The sequence below is a fragment of the Sinohyriopsis cumingii genome, chromosome 12, assembly GCF_028554795.1.
Source record: "Sinohyriopsis cumingii isolate HCF-2022 chromosome 12, ASM2855479v2, whole genome shotgun sequence".
NCBI lineage: Eukaryota > Metazoa > Mollusca > Bivalvia > Unionida > Unionidae > Sinohyriopsis > Sinohyriopsis cumingii.
Genome location: NC_142972.1, coordinates 96,152,345 through 96,167,370, shown reverse-complemented (window position 1 = coordinate 96,167,370; position 15,026 = coordinate 96,152,345). Strand labels below are relative to the sequence as shown.

Sequence of the window (15,026 nt, the reverse complement as noted above, 5' to 3'; positions counted from 1 at the left end):
TCATAGATCCAACATAACTGCAAACATGCAGATCGACACATGGTGGATTTAGCAATATCCCGGTTATAGTTCTAAAAAAATATCCAATACCATGAGAATTAACATTTACTCAACTGCTCAGTAAAAAAGAAATACCCTCACACAATGTCAACAATGAGAAAGTAATTAAACCAGTAAATTATATTTTATCAAGAATAATTACCTAATTGTCTTAACTTTAGGCAATAAGTCTGCTACCTTCTGAATCAAGCCTTACTAAAAAGACAAGGTTGTTTTTCAAGAGTATCTTTCTGTCTATCTCTCTTCAAGACTCTGAACACTTTTGAACAAAATAATTTATAATGAATGATATGTGATATGGGTTCCTTGTCATGGTACCTTGAACTCTGATCAAAAATGTTGATAATTGCTTGCGACATGGCTTCCTTACCATCAAGGTAAAATTTTAACTCCATGTCTTCAAGAATCTGAAAATTATTGGCCATACAGGAAAATTGCATGGAAAGATAAACAGAAAACAGCATAATTTAATACACTCTATTTAAGATGGGTGTTTAATTCTGTGTACAAAATCCTACCAAAATTAAATGGAAAGGCTATAATACTCTCCTGCTTGCCTCAAACCCATCCCATTTCTACCAAATTTTAATAAGAAAAGGAAATAATACTCTCCGTTTCATTCCATTTCTATTGTTTGCAGTATTTTATAAAAGGTATGCTTCCTGTTGTAAATAAAATAAGAAAGCAATTTAAAAACATAATCACATGAAAATAGGGCCCCATTATGAAGCTAATAACATTGTCCTTAATAGTAATTAATGGTGTTACACAAAGGTATGCTCTAATCAATAAAACCCTGCTTGTCGTATTCAGAAACAATGAGTTTATAACTGAGTTATTAAGAAAAGGAAATTTTAATTTTATGAACACTTATGTACCTCTCGAAAGTTTATCATGAAATATTTTAAATTGGAAGGAAAAGCAAACTGCTTTTACCTATATTACTGTGCAATAATCACCTTTCTTCTTCCTAAAAGTATTTGCTGAAGAAGATGAAATATAATATAGTTAAATTTTACCATAAAGTTTTCACTTCTCATCTTGGAAAAACATATTCATCCTGATATCCTTGGTTTAAATTACATGATTATTGAACCTGGTATTAAAATTATCTTACTTTATTTCAAATGTTGATATTTATATACAGTTGTAATTACTCACTCCTGGAACAGGCTTTCAAAGTGAGAGCCAAATCCTATTATGTTGAAATAGCAATTCACTGGAAGACTCTTTAAGAACAATAGAAGTGTCTCCTTGGCACTTTGTATCTTTTCTCCATTCATACTTCCTATAATATAAAAAAGCCAACTTTCAGGGACATAATATATATGTCACATGGCAAACTTAGGTCAATTCTCCTTCCTACTATACTATCAGCTAATCAGCTAAATAATCTCTATTTTCTTTTACACTTATCAGTAAATGTGGAGGTTCAAAGAATGCATGTTGCAAAAGTTTCCTTTTAACAACCTTCAAGATATTCTCCGCTTTATAATCGTATACTATTGTTACGTTTAGGCTCTTTTGAAATGCAACAAGAAAAGAGTGACAACAACAAGCTTTGTAAAAGTTAACAAATAATCTATTTCCCTAGAAAAACAAGGTATAAATGAAAAAAGGAACTTACAGTTCTATGAATCAAATCCAAATATAATCAAAGAATAATTCAAGAATTAAAAAGTAGAAGTCCTAGAAATAAAAAGTCCTAAATGAATCTGAGTTCACAGTGCTGATAAAAAATCCAAGATGGAGGACGATGACATATGCAATAGTCAGAGCTGTCCTGATGTGTCAACAGTTCCTTGTTGAACCACAGAAAATAATATTCCAGTTTTGAATTCTGAATAAAATTTCAATAAATGTCTTTGTCCAAAAATTATGTATGAGCACTTAAATTTTTTCCAGGGAATAGAATTAATAATTCCATAAAATAAAATTTCGACTCAAACTGGTCAGAACATAACACCTTTAAATGTTAATTGTCTATAGCCCAACTGACTAAATTCTCTATAGAAAAGAGTTATACACTAATATAAGATGAAAAACAGTTTCCCATATGAGGGTCACATGATTATCTTTCTAGAACAACATAGAATCTTTACATGCCTAACATCACGTACTCCCAGTATGGCCTCAATTTCACCTTATGAATCTACACTAAGAAAGAATAAAAACAATAAAATAAAAAAAGTTGTTAACTTCAACTCACTGATTTCTGAATCAAGGCCAGGAATTAGGTCAGCATTAGATACAAAGTCTCCATTATTAGGTGTTTAAGAAAAAACAGTCATGTCAAACTAATTTCTGGAAAATGTCAAATCCAGTAAATAAAGTTACATTACAACAGCATGTAATGGGATTAAAAAAACTGAAAACTAACAAACAATTAAATTAAATCAAATATAAATTAAATCAAATATACATAATGTTATCTTAGAAAAATATCTGTTTATCTTGTGCCAAATAAATTTCATAAAGTTTGTTCCAAACCATTCAACAGAAATGAATACATTTTTCCATCAGCAGAATTTTTATAGCAAGTAATAGTGAACACCTGGAAGGTCCACTGAGGCCACAACAATATGTCCAGCAAATCTGATTAAGATACAGTTTAACATAGTTTCTGGTATGCACGATGGTGATGTGATTCTCTATCTTTACATTTTCTGTAATTTTTTGAAAGCTTAATATCATTTTAAATTATTTTAAAGTTTTGACTAATGGCATGACCTTGAATATGATTTCAATATTCATTGCAAAGGATTGCTAATGTATAGGACCATTTTTATAGATAATGGAACATTCCCAGGAAGAAAAGTTTTATCAATAATATGTTATCAGATGAAAACGTGGCAAACAAATTGTGATTCAGATTCACATACTAACCATAGAAAATAAATTATCAATTTTAAAAGACATAAATCAGATATGGAATCTAATGTATGAGACATCAGTGAATTTCAAAATAAATTGTATCTAATTTTATATTCTATGTGATGTAGCGACATTTGTGGAAAAGGAAAACAGTGTTTCCCTTAATCTTCATTTGTGCATCAAAATATTTAATTCAACCCCCCCACCCTTTTGATACAAAAGTATATTTTACTCAGTCTGATCCCCAGTGTATATACCAAGGGGATTTTGAGTCTCAATCTTACACCCCTATGAGATACACTGGGAAACTGTTCAGGTCTTCGTACTGTTGTGTATTTTAGACAATGAATAGGTTTCCTTATCAATGAGATCACAATTGAGATTTCACAAATTTTAAAATAAGTTCAAGAGCATATTAGAATACTTATCAGAAGTGAAGTTGCCAGATTTTATCTTACAAAAAGTGTCAGTTTTTGTGTAAGTGTGTGCACATATGGTTGTTGCTTTCATTGCCTGTTGTGAACAATGAATTATGGGAAACAAGGGATTATGGGAAACAAGGGATTATGGGAAACAAGGGCTTACAAACCTTTTTAACATGATCTCATGCTATGTATATAAAAACGATACTGTACATCCATTTTTATTTTGATATTCTGTTTAATGAAAGAATGGGTGGATGAAATGGCTAAGGAACAGAAGAGGCCAACAAACACTAATGCTAAGATATAGAGGGAGAAATAATCTAGGATGGACTGTACTGGCACTGATTAAATTGTTGTGGACATTTCTTATCTAACCTGATCTGTCAATGATGAAGATGAATTCGCCTGGATTTGTTCTTGGAATCTGGGCTGGTGGCTCCAGGAAAAAGTTCATCATCAAAACATCTTCCTTCAGAAGAGCTCCTAAAAATAAATGAGTTTAGTTTCTGAGTGCATGCAACCACATTGAAACATTTTCGTTTTACATTTTTTTTTATAATTTACTTATTCAAGAAAATATTATCTTGTTAGTATGATCAAACAAGGACACTCCTTTACATATTATTTTGGCTAAGACACATTGATTTTATTTCAAGCCCATCACCCAATTCAGGAAAAGGTAGTAAACTTGTAACAACAAAGCATTCAAAACTGAGCAAAATCAGAACTCAAATTTAGCATGTAATTTATTTGTAAACAACAATAGTATAAGTTGCATGAAGACTATGATTTGACAAAGTTGGGTGTAAAACCGTGAAACCAACCTGACATAAACTGGTTATATTGGGCTAAAAACTGTGAAGCCAACCTGACATAAACTGGTTATGTTGGGCTAAAAACTGTGAAGCCAACCTGACATAAACTGGTTAGATTGGGCTAAAAACCATGAAGCCAACCTGACATAAACTGGTTATGTTGGGCTAAAAACTGTGAAGCCAACCTGACATAAACTGGTTGTGTTGGGCTAAAAACTGTGAAGCCAACCTGACATAAACTGGTTATGTTGGGCTAAAACCTGTGAAGCTGACCTGACATAAACTGGTTATGTTGGGCTAAAAACTGTGAAGCCAACCTGACATAAGTTGGTTAGATTGGGCTAAAAACCGTGAAGCCAACCTGACATAAACCATTTAAGTTTGGCTTAATACTATGAAGCTGATGACCTGAAGCTTTTAAAAATGCTTAGTACAGGCAATATATAGTTTAGTACATACGTTGATAATTCTTACGAAAGTGGAGTCTAATGCAACAAATATTCTGATTACATTTCAACTTATTAAATATTATTTATTCCAGAGTTTATTTTTTCTTTGTGAGTAAATAGAAACATTATTTTCAAATCAGGTTAACTTAATTAACTTAAGAAAAATATTTTCCAACAAGGTTCCTCTAAGAACTGTATCACTGCAAAATGTTTGTGAAGTTAGTTTCCTTTTTCTGTGTTCATGTAGCCTCTGACAATCAATGGAAAACAAAGACGGCACGAAGTTCTGTTTGACAGGTGAAACACAAAATGTATGAATATAACCAACAGCCACTAACAATCAATGTATAATGCATTTGATGTTGGACAAACTGGAAATCAAAGATGTCACTACTTAAACTATGCAAATTATTTCATATAAAATTTATTGAAAAGTCTTATTTTCATACAATTATCAATAGTCTTGTAAAGATTTGTTAACTTTATGGAATAATGTATTATTATCACAATAAATGAAAACTTGTAACAGTATAATTTATAATAGATATAAAAGTGAAGATTATTAAAAATTAGTGGCAAGGAATTCAACTCATGTCTCTGTCATTATGCCATATTTTTCCAACATAAACCTTCATATTAGACATGGAAAAGAAATCAAAACACTGTACACCTTTCTCTGCGATGAACACTGGAAGGACAATAGTTATTAAATAAGCACCAGTCCTTTTGTTATGGTGCACATCATAATACAGGGCCATTGCATGATACAGGCTGATTTATCTTCTATATAATATATTCCATTATGAGTCAGCCTCACATATATCACGGCACACACTGACTGCTTAAGTATAATAGCCCTGTTAAAATGGTCTGTAATTACAATATACTGGTTGAATTGCATTTTTCTATACAATCTATCCTAGTGTAAAGTAGCCTCGTCGACATCACTGTACACACTGATGGTGTCCCACACATCATTATTGTAGAGCACTAGTTTTGCTTTATGATGGTTAACTAACATACATGTAAAAAGCTATGATGACAGCCTTCTTTTTAACACAAATCACATCATACCTTATGACTGTCTACTAGTTTTGATAAAATAAATAACATGAGGAAATTTACTAAAAGCTGGTACCTAAATGTGGGTCCCCTTTTTCCAATACAATCTGTGGTACGTTGCAATCTTCATATTCAACCAGTACACTGAGGTCATGGTCAAACTTAAACGTTTCAGCCAGGGTAACCTTAAAATATAAACAAGAAGCATGCTGCGACTCGGAAAACTCAACTATCTGCCTCAGTAAAAGCCTCAGATGCATAGCAATAACAAATTTGTAGATAAGGAGCAACAATTGACATTGCACTTCTTCACTTGGACAAACAGGACATGAAACATCAAGGAACCTTACTTTTGTAATTAAATATTCTCATCAAAAATGTTAACACGGAGTATCTTTCACGTTGCTGAATCTATGTAATAAAATTAATCTGTTCTCTTATATTTATCATCTTGATTGCAATTTACTTCGAAATGTTGGAAGGATCATGTTAAAATAAATGATTCTCCCTGAGAACTATGTATGACCTGAATAGAAGCATTGAATATCTTCTTCTGTACACTAGTTTAACATTATGTATTGACAAGACATGAATTTTAAAATAGTTCATGTGCCAAGTAAAGGCATGATAGCACTGTAGTGTGTAGCATCATCTAGTTATCTCTGACATCACAAGGGTTTCTGGTTACATAGGCTGCCATCTGCAGCAGTTCATTTTGTCACTTCTAGCTTTGTACAACTTGGATATGATCTGATTCTATGGGCAGCATTTTAAGGGACTGGACAGTGTCCATCTGAATGGAAACGGAATTTGTTCTTTTGTTTTTCTTTCTGATATGTTCTTTGTACTAGTTCACTCTTTTACTGAATGAAAACTCAATACAATGACAACATATTGGGTGTAACCAATCATGCACATTTATGCAACAATTACGTTTTGACTGATAAATGTCTGTTTCTTAAATCTTCGAGAGTCGTTCTGAAACTTTTTACTATCACATTTCTTGGATAAAGATTACACTGTGAACATAAAGCAATGAAGGTTAATGTAAGTTTTATCACAGAAAATCCGGTATAAACAAGTGCCCGTATGACAAGTGAATCGATAGTCATGCTTCAATGAGTGCAAAGGCAAAAACAGAACACTGACGACAGCATGGACATGCTGAGTTAATGATAATCTCTCAGGAATAATTTAGACATTATTCAATGCAAATTATAAAATGACCATGGACAGCCAGACAAAAATATATAGTCAGTTTTGAAAATCAACTTCAAAAATGAAAGATCAAATATCAATATTTTCAACTGAATGAATGAATGACCTATAATAATCCTATAAGCAAATGCTAGCATCCATGATTAATAGATTTATTTGGTCACTCAAATATTGTAATGCTTTATAATAAATGTGTCATTGAGACTTGTAGTTGCTTGTTTTATAGACAAACCTTCCTTTGTAGACAAATTTTTTAGGTTAGCGTTACCTTTGCAACTCTTTGATCCTCTAAATAATCCACGTTTAGTTTGTCTTTTGGCCCCTGGATACTTTTGATCTTTTGTGGACCTCTTACAGTCAGCTGGAAGCTGAGCTTGTAGGGTATAGCATCAGCAGTGGTATATCTAGCTTTTTCTGTTGGTTCTAACCCGCCTACAGCTAAAATGAATATATTTCAATTAATACATATTTTCTGCAGTTTGCACAAGATGCTGTGGGTGGTAATGTTTCGACACTACGTTTTGTCTTGAGTAACATATGCTCTTCAAGAAGCCATGGGAAACCTACTAACCACTCTTTAGGAATAAGAGAACTGAAGCACATAAACCTACACATATGTCCTGTACTGTACATATAACATTGCGAGTAATATTAATTGCTACTTAATTTTGTATGTGAGTCGGATTCATCCAAAGTAGCTTATATACGTTACAAAAGAACGCAAACCCTTCCTAGGAAGATAACACTGAAGCACGTACTTTACTTGGATCACATACAGAGTTAACAATGGAGGTTTGCCACATCCTGTCCACCAATCTAGAGTTAAAACGCATGTAATTGATATGGTGCTTGGCAAAGTTTGCGAGAGATATCTTGATTTCTACTGATTTTCAAACTACAAGGAGTGCAACCAAATTTCCACTGAAGATGCAAAGATGGTAAGTAGCCCATTTTGTTGGAGCTTTGTTGTCTTTACCTGGTGAGTAGCGTGGATTTAGAACTCCTGGAAGAGTGAATTTCACTTTGCCATCAGCTTCCAAATCTAATTCTGTTGCAAACCCCATGGTAATCTTTGCCTCGGCTTTTGAAGGCAATTTTCCAAGTTTACATCTGAAAGTATCTCCAGCACTCTCATCCTCCTGAAGCAGCATGGCTGTATGACCAAACGCCACGGCATCATCATAAATTTCTTTAGCCTACAAATATTATATTCAAGATATTAAGTTAAAACCAAGAAAATCAAGTTAACAGAACAGAGCGCATAAAATCTCTTTAACTTCAGAGACTTGATAAATCGGTCAAGTCTTGCAAAAAGTGTACACAGAAAAGATAGCTCTGTCAAATGAAAAATTCATATTGGACGAATACATATGTTGATAAGAAACAAAACTATATGATCTGACCTCTTTGTGCTGAACCACACTGTTTCAGAAATCATGTCTGCCATCAGCAATTCAACTGTGTAACATGCTACTGTCTGAAATAATAAGTAATCCGTCAAAATTTTAAAAATTACCCGAATCGGGATACACATGAAATTTCTTCGTATTAATTTGTTGGTGCATGGGTGGATCAAGTTCTTCACATGCAATTGTGAACCAAATACAGTAGTTTAAATAACGATTCATTCCTAAATCATGTTTTTAACAACAGGTACTGCACATGCAGAGAAGTGGAAACAGCTGAACACGTTCTCTAAGAATATCACAAATCTTCAAGTCTGAGACATTGTATTTTCTTCACATTACCGACCCAACTTACATTTAAGATACCATCTGGCACTCCGAAATTAATATGCAAATATTAATGGCAGTGCAAACCTCCAATTACCAAAACCATTTTCAAATTAACACCCAAGTCATATCACATAGTGAATTCCTTCGTTTTTCTGTGCTAACATTAAGTGATCTTTGAAATAATTCTATATACTAGAACTGATCAAGTAAACTTTTATATTTGCATATGATTAATCTACTACAAGTTGATTGACACAGCTCCAACTTTCTACTGAATCCATATATATATATATATATATATATATATATATATATATATATATATTGTTTTAAATCATACATGAACATGTTTTGTTGAATAAACACTAATCAAAGAAAACAAAAATTTGAATAACTTATACTTAAATTAGTAAAGAAATAGAATTCAATTCAACATGCACTTAGAATATTTCCCGAACCCCCACTAAAATCATGTATTACCTTTTCTTTTTCATGGCACTCAGCAATCAGATGTCTACCATCAATATCAGCCTCAAACTTGTACACAGCACTCTGGTCGTCCAAAGGAAACGTAAAAATGGCCTCTATTGGGGATTCTTCATTATTAATATACAACGATGTGGACTGAACATCAGCAACAAAGCCATTAATTGTCACAGACACGTCAATTTCTTTCAGTGGGACTAGAATAGAACAAAACGTTTTAATGATATGGATGCTAGAGTACAAAGGTGGAAAGGACATATGGTTCATGTATTATATTGATGAATTTCTTATTAGACAATTATGAAATTAATAAGTAACACAATTCCATATCTACAAAATATATTACGTTTTCGACCGAGGTCATTCCAGGTCTCGAGTCTGAAGCCATTATTGTCATTTATTTGTGAAACGGATGGAAAGTTGACGCATCATCCGCTAGTCCTTTCGTCTTATCTCATAACATGAGATGAAAAGTCCTATGATATATTAACCAGCTATCTCCCTTGACACTGATTCTGACTGCAGACGTCTGGTTTTACACTATCCTATTATCATTCGATCAAGTAGCATACAGTCCAATTATACATTGACGACGGAGTAAGAATCGTCTATTCCTTGCAAACTATTTTTTTTTGTAAATGTAAAGGCCTATGTATCGCCAGTTATGACACAATTTCTACATATATCAATAGCTGTGACCCATTTGCTCTGCCATTTTTACATATACCATAGGTCTGTCCCAGTTTCTACATATACCATTAGCTGTGGCCGATTTTCTACAAGGATCACCCAATTTGATGCTACAAGCTCTCTCTCTCTCTCTCTCTGTTCTTCAGAGTTATTTTATCAAGCAAAGTTCCTAATTTGGTAACAGTGAAGAACATCATAATCTATCACATGCTAAGCAATGCTTTTGTTAAAAGTTAGATGTCATATATATTTTCTTCATCAAGAAAATTAGTTTTAGGCTGATACAATGGAAACTATATACTGACCATCGAAGCAACAACAAACATGACCATATCTTGCCGCCCATGGCGAATCATAGCATAAGTGAATATTGACCATACAAAAATGGCTGTAAGTTGTAGAGTAAGGTCATAATACTATATTTCAAATTACCAGATGTTTCCATATTTCCTAGCATGCTGGCAAACTTCATCTTAGCATATTGGCAAACTGCGCCCTAATTATATATGCAAGATAAACCAAGCATCATTTTGTTAGTCATATTTTGATGTCATACAGTTCATTATCTAGTTAAAAAAATTACAATATCCCGATTATTCAATGCAGGTGTAACGAGTAAAAGAATAAAGTATAATGTAAATTATAGTACCTGAATAGGGTGAAGATTTTATATTTAAGAAAAATCTATTGCGCTATTACTGTTGGAATTATTTCCACTTGGTGAAAATCTGTGAAGTGGGAATTTTACGTTGTGGAGAGAGAGAGAGAGAGAGAGAGAGAGAGAGATGTTTAGCGTGTACTACATGTTCCATGTACATTTGACTGTATTTCGCCCATGTTTAACCTCAAGCCGATTACAGTCAGCACAGACCCAGATATGCCGTTGAATAAAGCGCCGCCGAATCAGGCGGGATAGACTTAAGCATTGACGGAATTGATCAGCGTGTTTTAACAAGGTCAGTACATAACGACTAGATCAACAAGTATATAGTTCAGTCACCTTGCAAGGTTACAAACATGTACTTGAATCACAATCAATATCAATATACCAATACCAGATAATACCATCAAACCTATTAAAGCGACCACACAAATATGAAGAACGCTGGGTATAGCGGCAAGCTTCCATAGAGTTTCGTGTATGCGTAAGTCAAAATATGTACATAAATGAGACCTGTTGATAACGACCGCTTCCATATGATCATCTAAATAGTATTTACACAAACCCTTGACTAAACTTATTAAAAATTCTGTATTTATGTGTGCATGTTTAATCAATATAGTTGATTTAATTTGACAAAATCAATTAAAATAGTTGATTGTACTGCCGACAGGATTTCAAGCCGTGATATATGGGCTGTCAATCAATCGAACTCATTATGACGAAAGATAGCGTCACCGAATTAATCATTGTGTATATCGTCAGGCTCCTAGATATTTCTTGTAGAGTATTCATTCCTGACAACAGTGATTTCTTATTTTGTATGCGATATTAAACTTCGAATCTTTAGTTGAGCTCAATGAAATAATAAGGTGTGTGAAACGTTGGAATTTTCTGCAAAAACTATTTCATTTGAATACATTCACTGAATTTGCAAAATGAATATAATAAACATGTTAAATTAAAGAAATTAAACATTTTAAGTGAAAAGAACTTATGCCTAATATCAAATATTGAATATAAATTGTTTCGTTTTGTGGAGTTTAACGTCATTTTTCAGCATCATATATGATACACCTGGCTGACGGTATATTTTGGTGGAAGAAGAACCTCCGACCAACGAGACACTATTAGCAAGCTTTCTCACAGATTCATTTCGGTCGAGCCGAGACTCACATTCACTCGGACAGAGGTGATATATACAAGTAATCTGTAAAGTTGGCCAAAGTGTGTGTTTTTCCACCACATATTGCAACAACAAGCTCGCCTTTAATCTGTACATATTTTGCTAATTTCACAGAATACAACTCGTAAGCAGCAAGCAGAGCGCAAAGTAACATAATTTACACTCCTATCTGTAATACCGATTCTTAAAAAAAGATGTCGAAAATGAATTTCTCTCTGAACTATCTCACAATATAGCTCATTTACTATTTTTAATAGCCTAATTATGATGTGCATACCTGGAACCAGTTTTCTTATTATCTTAAATAAACACACCCCACCCCACCCCCCACAAATCAAAAGAATGTATTATGCTTTACTAAATAACACTAAACATGGTTTGGTCGAACTACTTTAATGGCTAGATTACAACTGACTGAAACAGTTAAAACACTAGCACACTAGCTTCTCACGCTAACGTTATCATAAGGCATTTAGTATGAGGCGCCGTAGCGGACAAAAGCTGATCCAATGAGAAAGTTGTAGTTGAATTTTCGGCGTCGAATGTCGAGAAATCCAATATCAAGTGTTGAATCAAGTTACATTTTCTAGACTGAAATTTTAGATTTTATATGTTGAATTATATGGTGGTGGTTTAAAGTTCTATTTCCTATGTCGATGTTTTACAGTGTATATTTTTAATTACACAGCAGGTGGTTGAAATTGTAATATCATATGTCGAGAATCCCTAATTCACACGTTGTATGTAACTGTTTGTGATGAAAGTTCCATTTCATATGGCGAGTATTTATTTTTCATCTGTTGAATTTCATAGCAACGAGAAGCAGCCTCCTTGTTTAAAAATAACGCGGTCCGTTCACTATAGCGACCTCTAGCGAAGAAATTCATAGTAATTCTCGACCTGTGAATGGTAACTTTCAAACTGTAAATGCATAAAATGTAATGGTGCCTCATAATTGAATACACGAATGATGTATCTTAATACTCGATATTATTTTGAATTGTTAAAGTGGACATGGTGTAATGTTACTTTTAACACCAACACATCATTTCACCATATAAAAAATGACAATTCTGACAAGCACAATAAAATGTCCAATGACAGCTGTGTAATTCAACAGATATAGTCTAAAAACTCAACATACGAAATGGAACTTTCACCACAATCATTGTGATTCAACAGCTTAAATTGAAACTCTCGACATATGACATACAATTTCTACAACCGCCGTGTAATTCAGAAGATACAATCTAAAAACTCGACATTAAAAATAATTTTCAACCAGCGCTGTATAATTCAAGAGATGAAATCTAAATACTCAACGTATGAAATGGAACTTTCAACATAAACTCTTTGAAACAATACGTAAATTAGGAATTCTCTACGTATGACATTAAAATTTCAACCACCGCCGTGTAATTCAAACGACACAATCTGAAATCTCGACATAGATAATATAATTTTCAACCACTACTGTTTAATTAAACAGACGCAATCTAAAATCTCGACATAGAAAATGGAATTTTAAGGACAAGTATTTTTTATAAAACACGTGAAATTGGAATTCTGGACATATGACATTAAAGTTTCATTGTACCATCTTTTGTCCGCTACAGAGCCTCATAATTTAGGGTAAACATCTGAGCGAGACACTCGAGCTGACCTCATGTGACCTGTAACTGTCAGATATTTTGTAGCATCATAATGTTAGTACAGTATATTAACACAGACTGAAACGATCAAACCAACCAGACTGGTATACTGATGAAATCGTAGAGGAGCAACGTAAACGAGACTACTATGAAAAAAGTAAAAAAGTTATATTATCCTTTATGGGGGGAACAAAGTCAATAACCCATTCTAAAACGCAAGCGCTCCTTCTACAATAAAGTCATCGGCTCAAACTGACCACATATCCATCTGGAATCGCCTGCGAGAACTAACTTCAAAGAAACTAACACCCCTAACTCCATGTGAAATTATACTTAATGACACTAGTTACACTGATGAGCATGATAACGCACACCAGCTGAACTGCTTTTGTACTAATGCATTTCCCAAACACGTGACAGGTCTAATTTTACTGAGCCTAACTCAGACAAGCTTACTGCATTTGTGAACAAAATAGTAACCGATCATGTCAGTTTCAATAACCCCCTAATGAAAATAACTGATACTATTGATATTATAGATAAAATACATACTAATATATTTGCGATTCTAGATGGAATTCACCCCAAAACTATGAAATTGTCTGCTTTAGCAAAAGTATTCGCAGTTCATATGGGAAATGAAAAGAATGACCCATCTAAATCTTCGATCCAAATCTGTTCTATCAGTACTTTAAAAATATTGAAAAACATGTCAGAAAACATATTTTCGGATATCTTAACAAGTACCAACCCGTCCATAAATCACAATCAAGTTTATGACAGAAACACCCATGTCAAACGGCACTGACGAAACTTATAGACCAATGGCTAGTATTGATCGAATCAGGCGAACGTACTTGCGCAATCTACATTGATTTAAAAAAGTAACGTTAGATTGGGTTGACCAATCGGCGTTCATTAAGAAACTATCAGCCTACAAGTTCTCTTCAAACTCAGTTGCCTGTTTCACACGGTATCTCACTAAGGGATATCAGGTCGTTTGCTCGGGTAAATATACTTCTGATTCAAGTTATGCTTTAAGTGGTGTTCCTCAAGGACCTACATTAGAGCTAAGTCGATTGCTGCTGTTTATCAATGACTTAGTCTTGTTTCCAGTGCACTCTAACATAGACCTTTTCACTGACGACTCTACATTGCATTCATCTGGTAAATCTCTCTCCTCTAAATAAGCTTCACATCGACATCAGGTATATATCAGTTTTGTTTTAATGCCTCTAAATTGAAATGCATGACAATCGGAACAACATGAATTTACTTCTAATGCAAAATGTCTTAGAGGTGTCTAGTGTTAAAAATACAAAATTTCTTGTATCTAAATTGATCAACATCTCAGCTGGAATACATATATCGATCACATAATGTGCAATTATAGTCAAAATAATAAATCTCTTAAAATTAGTGTTGAAATTTCTACCTCCCTAGTTACTCGAACTTAAGTTTTCGGGATTCGCACTACTACTGAAAGACTACGGCTGTACCAAATGGGGAAACGATATCCAATTATAATCTATCCAGAACTGATTTACTCCAGAAAAAGGTCGACTGAATAATTCTGAAACTTCTTACTACGACTCACTCGAATCTTTTGTTTTCACGTTTACTATGTCTACTTATGTATTCTTTATTGATGTCATATAAATCTTCAAACGATCTTTCTCCAGATTATAACTTAACTAGGTTATCAAGTATTG

The 15,026-nt window shown here is 33.4% G+C and overlaps 1 protein-coding gene across 1 annotated transcript in view; it reads right to left on the bottom strand.

Annotated features, from left to right (window-relative positions):
* LOC149787034 (von Willebrand factor A domain-containing protein 5A-like) overlaps positions 1 to 15,026 on the bottom strand; it is a 60,201-nt gene that overhangs the window by 31,226 nt on the left and 13,949 nt on the right. The window contains exons 2-7 of the mRNA XM_089977580.1: positions 9,120 to 9,322; positions 7,880 to 8,099; positions 7,172 to 7,341; positions 5,762 to 5,870; positions 3,735 to 3,842; positions 1,222 to 1,348 (exon numbers count right to left, since the gene is read on the bottom strand). Of these exons, the coding sequence (XP_089833706.1) occupies positions 1,222 to 1,348; positions 3,735 to 3,842; positions 5,762 to 5,870; positions 7,172 to 7,341; positions 7,880 to 8,099; positions 9,120 to 9,322 (937 nt within the window). The remainder of the gene's footprint in view (positions 1 to 1,221; positions 1,349 to 3,734; positions 3,843 to 5,761; positions 5,871 to 7,171; positions 7,342 to 7,879; positions 8,100 to 9,119; positions 9,323 to 15,026) is intronic.